The sequence below is a fragment of the Oncorhynchus masou genome, chromosome 18, assembly GCF_036934945.1.
Source record: "Oncorhynchus masou masou isolate Uvic2021 chromosome 18, UVic_Omas_1.1, whole genome shotgun sequence".
NCBI classification, from domain to species: Eukaryota; Metazoa; Chordata; class Actinopteri; order Salmoniformes; family Salmonidae; genus Oncorhynchus; species Oncorhynchus masou.
In genome coordinates this window covers 35,144,898-35,157,249 of record NC_088229.1, presented here as the reverse complement: position 1 = coordinate 35,157,249, position 12,352 = coordinate 35,144,898, and the positions used below count along the sequence as shown (strand labels likewise).

The window sequence follows — 12,352 nt, the reverse complement described above, 5'->3', positions numbered from 1 at the left end:
GGCACACTCCTCTCTGGTAACGCCACTACCGGCTCTCCCCCGGATGTCAGGGGATTAATGACCAGGTGACTAATTGTGATGCTGTTAAGCACACCGATTGGATCAGCCCAACGTGGTTACAGATTGACATTATCTGAGTGGTTATTTTTAGCATGGTGCTGGGCTATGAAAGCGTAAATAACGTTGGCCTTTTGGGATGGCATTGTGATGTTCAGGGCAGGACAGTTAGGAGCTGTGGGCATTGCACTTAGTTGCATCCTCTCTCGCAGGGCACTCGGAGGGGGGGTATAGGAATGGCTAACCACCAAACCCTCTCCATTGCGTTTACATTGCTGTTGACAGATTACACCATTAGTCTATGTGATGGTGACTAAATGGGAGGTCAGCTTTTAAAAAAGAAAATATGCAATGCTGCCATGAACTAACTACCATGTTAAAAAGTAAAGCAAGAGTCAGGGATAAAAATAAACAGTGGTCATGGAGAAGTACTGAAAATAAATAGGCCTATATCCCTAGACTCAAAAATAAGACTTTTTGCTCCTCCGGATTGAAAAAGGGTATATAGTTCAACTCCCATTAGCCAGACAAACGCTGTGCTCCTTAACATCAATGGAAGTCTGGCTGTGGCACTGAAGGGCAGCCTAACCCTAAATCCAATAACATGTCAGTAAACCCCCTAACTGGGTTGTGTTCATTATGGCATGGAACCGACAAAGTCCTGGTAGTCCCTCCTGTTTGTCAGTTTTCAGTTTGATGCCCAATGAACACAACCCTCTATACTACGTACGTGGTTTGAGGAGTTAGCAAGGTAACTTTGGTCAACTCAGAGTTCAACTCAGGATAACCAGTACCATGAAAGTGGCTCACTTTTTAGCCAGGTAAACTTATATGGCAATTAATATTTTAGCTTGCCGCCGGAGCAGGTTAGTTCTAACTCAGGGATAACATTTATCCTCCATTTATCCTGAATGAAATGTTTAAACTGCGAGTTGAGGACCAATGAAATCAGATTCCCTCCCTATCGCAGAGACCGCATCATCAGCCCCTTGAGGAAGACAGATTAAATATTTTATTAAATGAAATGTTTGTCAGTCATGTTACAAAAACCTATTACATTACACATTTAGTCATTTCAAACTTCATGCAACGTAAAACTTAATACAACTATTTAAAAATGTATTTTTTTTTAAAGATAAGACTGGGGGAAAAGGTGCTTGTGCATTGCACACCAAAGATGGCACTTCCACAAGCCTATTTCAAACCATAGCCTGCTGAATTTGTAAGATTGCGTTTATCATTTTGATTTAGGCACAAATAGAAATGTGGCACTGACTTTCAGAATTGTCTCAGCGTTCGACGAGACACGTGCGACATGTATGAGCAGTTACAGGCCTGCTAGAGTTAGCGGTAGTACGGACAAGCAATAGTCACCATCGTAGAAACGGATGAAGCCTGAGAAGGAATGTGAAGAGAACTGAAGCAGGCTAACCTTAGAAAACCCAGAGTAGATCTAGATCTGATCATAGCATACCCCTCAGGTAGGCTGTGAGTGAAGATGAGCTACATGGAGTAGGGAGGGAATTTGGTGAAGGGGTAATATAATGAAACAGTATTGAGTTAATCTCTGGGGGGGGACCCCCCCACTTCATTACGGGGGAATAAAACCAGCAGGCTCTCCCCGAAAAGACAATAAGCTCCCCTTGTCTCATATGTGGCCACAGCAGGTGGTACAGGACGAAACCCTATTAGACGAGCAAGAAGGTAACGCCAGCTTGACGCTTATGATGGAGTCCTGAGGCACAAAATGAAATGGTGATCACATGCCAATGCAATGGATCATTAAGCAAGCAGCTTTCATCCTCAGGAATTCGTTTCGATTTGACAGCAGACTGTCGTGTCAATTGATTTTCTTGTTAAAAAAAGTAGACAGGCTTGGGAGGTTGCCTTTGGGTTCTATTGCTACCCACTGGAAAAGGCCTGTAGGTGAATAAGTAGAAAGCTCTTCGGTTTGGCCAAATCCTGTAGGGTCTAGCAGTGAGCCATTTGAGATCAAGCTACAGAGGTTTGATAGCTAACTACACCCTCATCTTTTGGTTTGCACAATACATTGAGCTACAGCCTACAGAAACTTCTGTTACTCATTGCTGAGGCCACAAAGGCATGACTCATCGTACAGTGCCCCTTTCAGCAGTGCCTTCTATGCGTGTATATTGCTACAGCATTCTGACAGATCTACCCATACCACCCACTGTTTCAGTACATTTGCTGTTCTACTGGTATAAACATAGTCTGCCAGCCAGTATTTTTCCTGTCTGTCCATCGTTATCTGCTTACTCTCTGCTAGACAGGGAAGGGGGTTTAATACCATCTATCAATCTAGCGACCAGCCCAGCATCACCTCCATAATCCCTACCAGATATGTGGACAGAACAGCAGCTCAGGGGTGTATTAAGGGACGTGTAATACTCTGAATGTTTCATATAAACATACCTTCAGAGCTGAAACGATTCACTATTCTGACAATTTATGTTCTACACAACACATTGCCACCTGAACATTCTGTATGCTAACGTTATGTCTATCTGAACAGACCCCGGGTCTCTGAGGCTGGTCCGTTGCTGTTTGGCTATACTTTGTCCACTGGTAGCCGTTTACCTGGATTGGTTGCTGGGCGGTAGCAAAGTAGTTATCACTGCGAAATAAGATAGAATTGTGCAACATAGCCTACTACTGTTGGGCTAGCCTAAAAGGAAATGTAAGCCTATACCTTGCAACATTGTGGTCGATGCAATGTGTGCCTGTACAATGAACTGGTATTGTAGGCTAGTTAAAACCTGCCTACTTGACAACACAATTAAGGTAAAAGCCTGGAGGCTCATTGATAAAAACATTAAATGTAATAAAAAAAAAAATTAAAAAGTCACTGGTGATCAAAAATTCATCAAGTAAGAGTCAATAATGAATATGATTCAAAACGAAGGATATTAATTGTGTTTCGGGATGATACCAATTATGTTGTCACACTTAAAAGCACGGGAAATATAATTGAAGTTGACAACTCCACCAACTCCACCATGGATTTGCTAAGACATTTTACGTGACAGACATGAAAGGAGAACTGCTATAAAAATCACCTGCCACAAAAAGCTGTACGCCATATAGAAAAACAGGAACTCAATTGAAGCCGTGAGTTGCATATAAAGTACCAGTCAAAAGTTGACACCTACTCATTCAAAGGTTTCTTTAAATTGTACTATTTTCTACATGGTATAAGTGACGACATCAAAACTATGAAATAACACATATGGAATCATGTAGTAACCAAGTGTTATTTTACATTTGAGATTCTTCAAAGTAGCTAACATTTGCCTTGATGACAGCTTTGCACGCACTTGACATTCTCTCAACCAGCTTCACCTGGAATGCTTTTTAACAGTGTTGAAGGAGTTCCCACATATGCTGAGCACTTGTTGGCTGGTTTTCCTTCACTCTGCAGTCCAACTCCTCCTAAACCATCTCAATTGGGTTGAAGTCTGGTGATTGTGGCGGCCAGGTCATCTGATGCAGCACTCAATCACTCTCCTTGGTCAAATAGCCCTTACACAGCCTGGAGGTGTGTTGGGTCATTGTCTTGTTGAAATACAAATGATAGTGGGACTAAGCCCAAACCAGATGAGACGGTGTATCGCTGCAGAATGCTGTGGTAGACATGCTGGTTAAGTGTGCCTTGAATTCGAAATAAAATCACCAGCAGTGTCACCAGCAAAGCACCCCCACACCTTCTCCATGCTTCACGGTGGGAACCACACGAGGAGATCGGTTCACCTACTCTGCATCTCACAAAGACACACAAATCTCAATTTGGACTCAAGACCAAAGGACAGATTTCCACCAGTCTAATGTCCATGGCTTGTGTTTCTTGGCCCAAGCAAGTCTCTTATTATTAGTGTCCTTTAGTAGTGGTTTCTTTGCAGCAATTCAACCATGAAGGCCTGATTCACACAGTCTCCTCTGAACAGTTGATGTATCTGTTACTTGGAACTCTGTGAAACATTTATTTGGGCAGGTAACTAATTAACTTATCCTCTGCAACAGAGGTAACTCTGGGACTTTCTTTCCTGTGGCGGTCCTTATAAGAGCCAATTGTCATATCGCTTGATGTTATTTTACGACTGCACGTGAAGAAACTTTCAAATGTTTCTGGATTGGCTGACCTTCATGTCTTAAAGTAATGTACTGTCATTTCTCTATGGCTATTTGAGCTGTTCTTACCATAATATGGACTTGGTCTTTTACCAAATAGGGCTATCTTCTGTATACCACCCCTACCTTGTCACAACACACCTGTTAATTGAAATGCATTCCAAGTGACTAACTCATGAAGCTGGTTGAGATAATGCAAGAGTGTCAAGGCAAAGGCGAGACTGTCAAGGGAAAGGATGGCTACTTTGAAGAATCTAAAATATATTTTGATTTGTTTATTACATGTGTTATTTCATAGTTGATATCATCACTATTATTCTAAAATGTAGAAAATAGTACAAATAAAAGAAAACCTACTCATTCCAGGGGTTTTCAAACTTTTGACTGGTACTGTACATGTTCCTATTCCTAACACTATCCTTATACCATCAAAGGTGTATTGTCAATCAGATCATAATAAGGAGAGAAATAAACAGTCAGTTTTTCAATCTGAAATGCCAACTGTTTGGCTACCATAAGAGAAGGCTTGGAAATAGTGACTGATGACAAATCAACAAAATGGTTCTCAATAGGGTCTTGCAATATAGTTAGGCCTACGTGATATTGTAACTACCAAGCAACAAAGACATTCATGTCGTTCTGGTTCAGGCATCACCATGTATCACCATGCTTGAGGCAACAATGTAAATTCCTGCACTATCAAAATAGAAACCATGTGTAATGAAGTCAGAGTTGATGTGTTAAAAGCTTTATATTTCAAAAAGGTCCTATTAAGTTATAATCAAAAAAGTACAAGTGTTCTATCAGACTTTTAAAGTCAAGCACAATGAAGTGGAATGCAGCCAAATAGGGTTGCCAATGCTTAAAACGTAGTTGAGGGTGAATAACCTACTGTACTGTATACAGAAACCAATGACAGTGACCGCATATTGAGCACATAAGAATTAGGTAGACATTGCATTGATTGGACTGAAAATATGAAGTACGTAATGAGTAGCCTACACTGAGTATCAAAGTCATAAGTGTGACCTCTTAATAAAAAAAAAGTGCTCAGGGCAGGATGCCAGGACTGAGTGGGAGTGTGCACCCCATGCTATCCTATGGATTCCCATACTGTGTCCCCTGTAATACAATTTCCTTCTGCTGTCTAAAATACAGACAAGCCATAAGGTACAGTAGCAATGCTATGGGCTCAATTATTTGCAAATAGCTTTAAGTATCCAGAGTCTTAGACTTTAGTTTTGATTTACAGACCAATTCAATGGTGTCTGAAATGTAAACAAATAGGTGCTGGCCCAGCGCCATTGTAACTGTTAAGTCCTGACAGATCTAGTCAAGCACTGCTTAACCACCCCCACACACAGTTATTTTAATGTTTTGAATAAAAACTTAATGCCACTGACAGACCTGTGAATTTGTTTAGCTGATTCAGCAGTAAGCACCATGGCAACTATGCATGAGGGCATTTCCATATTAAAGAACCAATGAGCACCAATGTGAAGTTTATAGTATCATGTCAAATGAAAGCTAACACTAATTTATGTTTTATTAAGGCATATAAACATGTTTCAAACATTTCTTATCCTAAATATTTGGAATAAGGAACACTTTGATTTCTGGTAAAACATGGAAAAGGGGTCTTGATAACACCTACAAGAAAAAGTCTTAAGGCATTAGAATTTAAACCCTGCCAACTAATTATCATTTAATTCAGGGGAAATTATTTGCCTTCTGTAAGTTTAAGAAATATTGCCTAGTGTCTCATCATTTTGTTACCAAAAACCAACAATTTCTCTCCCTCATGAGGGAGGGTTATAAAAGTTCACAAAATTAACAAGTAAAAAGGAAGACCTAGCATTTAGTTTGTTTTCACATATCATATTGTTTAGGAATTCATAGTAGTCACAAACCACAGTAGAGTACTCTACAGTAAAAAAAAGTAGAGTATAGTTCAGATGAGTAGAGTACAGTATAAAGTAATACTCCACGCTACGTTTCATTACTGCGCTCTACTGGGCTGTACTGTGACACCCACACTTGTGAAACAGATGTCTATGATTGGTACAGATTTGGTCCATTCCGGACCAACCAAATTTGGTCTTGTTTTGGAGGCAGAGCTCATTAGAATAACAGTAGAATAATAGGAGGATATTACATGTTTCTACCTTTGTGTACCTATTCAGAATACATTGCCATGAAGAGAATGCATCTGTATAGTACAGATCAAGGACTCATATTATTATGTTGCCGTCATTAAGTCAAGGTGTCATATTAGCTGACACCCCATTCTGTCTGCAGACATATTTTTAAATCTTAATTCCGAGTAGATTTAAGTTTCTGAAAAAAAAAGAGAAAAAAAAAAAAAAGTGGCCACAAACTGAGGGATATTTTACTGTCATTCTGTTACCAAATTCTGATTCTGCACTGTTCCTCAAGTAAATGGGTTTTAGTAAAATTTCAGTGGTATTTGTGCAGAGTAGACTTCTGCATATCGGTGTATGGTTTGTTAAAAACTTTGAACAAACCATGTTTGGCATAAATTGAAATGTGAAACAAAGTCTTAGTGTAACTCCGTTCCTGTGGAATTGCCCATGGTCCGGTCCACTGTATTTTCCACAATAGGCCTAATACAGATTCCTGGGATAATCAATTTGTAATCATGTCAAAAGGCAGGAGTGGCAGCATTCAGTGATGAGACCGATATTTCAGGTCCGATCTGACACTCACACATCTCTTGACCAAGTTCTATTCTAGGAACGAGTTCTGCATTCATCGCTGCTCATTTAACAAAGGGGCTGTTGTTGGTGTGGCCATGGGGAAGCAGAACTAAGTAGTGTGGGACAGTTCCTCTCCCAAAGTTCCCCCTGACCAGTGCACCAGCAATCCCTCTCCCAGACTCCCTTGTCTTTGTAAAGGACAATCTGTCATCGGGTTGGCACTGGGAAGTGGGAACCTTCGCCTGAACAAGGGACTTTGGGCACCAACCCCAGAATGGCTTTAACAAAAATCCCCCTAGCCCGCCCTCCCCCATTTCAGCTTTCAACTCCCGGTAGGACATTTGTGTGGTTTTCTATTGGAATTAGTCAGACATAATTGGCGCGGCCACAACAGTACCCAGTGCAACAGTGCAGAGGGGAAGGACTGCATGTTTGTCAGCTCCATACTGCTTTGTGGCAATCCCTTACTTACCCTTGTGACATAAGAGGTATAGTATAAGTGCATCAGTAACCTTGTATCATAAAAGGCATGTACATGATCATGTACAAAGTTATGGTGTACATTGGTCTGATAAAAAGGTTTCAGATGGCATATTTATACAGGTTGTTCACACTAAAGTACATGCATGAACCAGAGTATGCTGATAGTTGAGACTAAATTAGTTCGCATGAAAAATACTGATACCATCACAATGCCATCCTATACTATGGGTTTAGGCTGTCATGCTACAACACTCACAAATTGGAGTGGAGAGAGAGCGAGAGAGAATGGGTGGGGCAGCACTGACACAGCTCTATGAATTCATGAAAAACTTGATCACATACACTTGTTCAGAGAGTCATAGCTTGAGCTGTTCTAGAGTTTGTTAAATATAGAGGTTATCTTGTGAACCAATCAAATTTGATTACATTAAATAACGACATTCAAGGGGAATTATCGATTGAACAGTGCATTGCTCAACAAGTGTCAATCAATACCTGATTGGGAAAATAACCGAGTTTGAGACACTGCACTTCTGACATTCTACTAAACCAAAGCCAACTAGTTAGTCAAGGGATGGGCAACTTCAGTCCTCGGGAGCCTGAGTGTGACACCACTCTGCCCCCAAGGACTGGAGAAGCCCATCCCCGAGCTAGTCGTTTGAAATTCTAGGGCAGGTTGTAAAATAAAGAAAAAAATTAAGTAGTGCTGATATTTTGACAACATGAACTCACTGTTTGAACATTTTCTCCATATCTTTGATTTGTTTCCTGGAGAATTCCTTGAACTCAGTGTAGGGGTTGAAGACCTTCATGCTCGGCTGATGGTGTTCACCCACTCCGTCGTTCAACTCCCCCCTCCGCATGAGTTTAGCGCCCAACTCAGAGTCTGCGTTCGCTGTGGCTGCCTTCTCCTCACCCGCACCGTTTTCATGTCCCTGATCACCCTCATCAACGGCCACCGGTTCCTCGGCACCGTCTTCTATCTGCAGCCGACGGCTGAGCTTTGACGACAGCTCGTCTGTGGCCATTTTAATGTGTGTTTCAAACGCTGCTGTATCTAACGTTAACTACAAAACAGATGAGACACCGAGAGCGCATACACCACGGCAATATCTGCGGTCCATAGGCATGTGCCGGTCTCCTGAGTGTTTACTCCTGTGTAGACAGTCGGAATGATTCTGGAATGCTAATTACACTGGAAAATATCAGAATCCTCTTCCAGCAAGCAAGGACAGTGTACGATTGTACAGCGTCAGCGAGGCGCACGAATATCGCAATCGAGTGAATATATCCACTGAAGTACGCTGACAGCCAACTACGTAGGTTGGCTTTCAATCCCGTCACCACGCCTTTTAAAGGGACGCATGACAAGAATGTCCAACGTCACCAAATGTAGATTAAAGCACATGTATTGCATATTCCTGACATATGTGTCAAAAGCTCTTCACCTTTTTGCCACAGTGTGCTATGATGACCGCGCACCTACAAATAAAATTCCATGACCCCCAAAAAATATAAATATAGTCCACGCATTGGATTATATATATCCCCATCCTTTACAATAATACTATTTTGTGTCAGGCAGATACAGAATGGTTCACTTCAGACCGCCTACTTTACCCACAAAGTGTGTCCTAAATGAAGTTATACCTGCCCCACACAGGTGTTTAATATGGGAACTTTGTCTGACGCTTTACATGCTGGTTATATAGGTTATACATTTGAATTGTGTCATGGAATCACAACACCAGATTACTCTACTCTACCTACTCTATTCCTAAATGGCCAGCCAAAATGATCACTTAGTTTGAATACACTCACTTTTAGTAGTATACAAAACTCTCTGCCCATAAACGTTCAACGCTACACTCTTGAAATACTAAACAAAAATCTAAATGTAACATGCAATATATTCAACAATTTGACTGAGTTACAGTTCATATAAGGAAATCAGTCTATTGAAATAAATTAAATAGGTCCAAATCTATGGAATTCACCTGACTGGGCTGGGGCGCAGCCATAGATGGGCCTGTGAGGGCATAGGCTCACCCACTGAGGAGCCAGTGTAACAGTATAACTTTAGACCGTCCCCTCGCCCATACCCGGGCGCAAACCAGGGACCATCTGCACACATCAACAACAGTCACCCACGAAGCATCGTTACCCATCGCTCCACAAAAGCCATGGCCCTTGCGGTGCAAGGGGAACTACTACTTCAAGGTCTCAGAGCAAGTGACGTCACCGATTGAAACGCTATTTAGCGCGCACCACCGCTAACTAAGCTAGCCGTTTCACATCCGTTACACCAGGCACAGCCAATCAGAATGATTGTGGTTACACGTGGTCTACGGTTATGAGGCCAGTTGGATGTATTGCCAAATTCTCTAAAACAACGTTGGCGGCAGTTTACGGTAGAGAAATTAACATTCAATTCTCTGGCAAAAGATCTCGTGGACATTCCTGCAGTCAACATGCTAATTGCACTCTCCCTCAAAACTTGAGACATCTGTGGCATTGTGTTGTGTGACAAAACTGCACATTTTAGAAATGCCTTGTATTGTCCACAGCACAAGTTGCACCTGTTTAATTGTCATGCTGTTTAATCAGCTTCTTGATATGCCACACCAGTCAGGTGGATGGATTTTCTCGGCAAAGGAGAAATGCTCACTAACAGGGATGTAAACAAATTTGTGCACAACATTTGTAGATTTTAAATGGATCTAAACTGGCATAATTGTCCTGTGTATTAAACTGTATTATAATATTGCAGCGACCTTAACACAACATCTAGCGACCTCATTAAGCAGTTCCTACCTGATGGCGTAATGGTTAAGGTGTTGGCTTGACAATTGATGGACCCGGGTTTGAGTCCCAGTCAGAGCTACCCCTGAATTCGCCACAATATAGTAACAGATTAAAGAGTTAGCTGCACTGACAACTTGTGGGAGGTATTGTAAATCTGTCTTTGAGGTTTATAGTCCAATCTCTGTCTGCCAAGCATATTTAAATGACTCAATTACTTCCTCTTGATCCTTTCAAATAATAGCCTAGATCTGCCATTCAGTAGCTCTGTACACAGAAAATCTGGTCTACATTTGTGCTCACAATTGGAATTACACATTTTAATAGATCAGCAGATGTGAAACCCATAAGCAATCTGAGGTCGTGTTCCCCTGCTCAGACGTTGCATCCATCAACCAATGGTTGCATGCCACTTCATCAACTGTGTCGTCAACTGACAGATTGCTATAACATTTGATGTGGTTAGCTGATACAAAGCCACGACTGAGCAGAGGAACGCACCCTGAGTCATGTGCTATGACTCACGCATGGGAGGCTTGGCTTCTCTGAATCTATGAAGGAGGGGCTGCCTCAGCCAGCAACACCCACTCTACCTGAGTCACACCATATATGGAGCGAGATGGGAGAAAATAGAGCTGTATCGCATTAGTGGAAACCAAGACTGTTCTCAGGGCAGGTCTGCCGGTTTTGACTTTTTGTAGCAGGTTAGGAGAACTTACACAGCAGGTTAGGAGAATTAACGTGGCAGGTTAGGAGAATTAGGTTAAGAAAAAGATTAAGGCTAGATAAAATGCTAAAATTTTCCCTGACTCGACTCAAACATACAGTATCTACCTACAACCGGGCCTGCCCTGAGAACAATCTTTGTTTCAACTAATGCAATGCAGCAAGAAATAGAGAGGATTTCCGTCAGAGGAAAGGAAGATGGGAGGAAAGATCAAAGCTCTCAATACCATGGTATCAAAATCACTGTCGGATGAAAAAGGAATTTAGCCATTATGACAAAAAAGCAAGGAAGTCTTGAAATGTAACAGCTTAGTAACAGCTTATAACATATTTAATCAAATGACAGTGATTGTCAATTAAACAATCTCTAAGTGCACCACAAATAGATGAACAAACAAGTATAAGTACTGATTAAGCAAACAGGGATGAATACTATCAATACATTGCAATAATAATAGTGATACTAAATGGAAAAACGATAATCATAAATCAACTGAATTAAAAAAAAAATATCCAAGTACCACAAGCAAATCTAGTATGCATACTGTATTCTCCATGACCCAGTGCAATAACAAACCTTATTTTATTTCAAACAGTAAAGTAAAAACTAGACACAGTGATTAATGAACACAACAGGCTGTGCACGTTCCTATATCTTTCGTCTAACAAAGCCTTTTCCATTCCTTATGTCCAACAACACTGCACTGGCACTCCCCAAAATCAATAATATCAAGGCACAGAGGAGCAACATGTTCAAACAAATGAATGTAGGAGATTCTTTTCTGCAGAGTACATTACACTCTTAGAAGTAAAGAAGCCTGGAAGAACATTTTGGGGTTCTAAAAATTGCCACACAGAGGCAACCTTTTCGATTCAAAAAGGTTATTTGAGGAATACCTGTGCAAATGTTCGAACCGGAACCTTTTTGTGATGGGAGGGGTTAAATGTTGTACCTTTTTACACTGAACAATTATATAAATGCAACATTAAATCATTTCAAAGGTCTTACTGAGTTACAGTTCATATAAGGAAATCAGTCAATTGAAATAAATAAATTAGGCTCTAATTTATGGATTTCACATGACTGGGAATACAAATATGCATCTGTTAGTCATAGATACTTAAAAAAAAAGATAGGGGCATGGATCAGAAAACCAGTCAGTATCTGGGGTGACAACCATTTGCCTCAAGCAGCAGACGTCTCCTTAGCATAGAGTTGATCTGGCTGTTGATTTTGGCCTTTGGAATGTTTTCCCACTTGTCTTCAATGCTGTGCGAAGTTGCTGGATATTGGCGTTAACTGGAACACGCCTTCATACACGCTCAATGGTTGACATGTCTGGTGAGTATGCAAGTCATGGAAGAACTGGGACATTTTCAGCTTCCAGGAATTCTGATACCGATTGTTGCGACATGGGGCC

At 41.1% G+C, this 12,352-nt stretch overlaps 1 protein-coding gene across 1 annotated transcript in view; it reads right to left on the bottom strand.

Annotated features, from left to right (window-relative positions):
- The window catches only part of efhd2 (EF-hand domain family, member D2), a 29,054-nt gene extending 20,335 nt beyond the window's left edge, over positions 1 to 8,719 (bottom strand). Inside the window, exon 1 of the mRNA XM_064923108.1 lies at positions 8,136 to 8,719. Coding sequence (XP_064779180.1) covers positions 8,136 to 8,431 — 296 coding nt within the window. The 5' untranslated portion in view covers positions 8,432 to 8,719. The remainder of the gene's footprint in view (positions 1 to 8,135) is intronic.
- Positions 8,720 to 12,352: the final 3,633 nt, after the last annotated feature.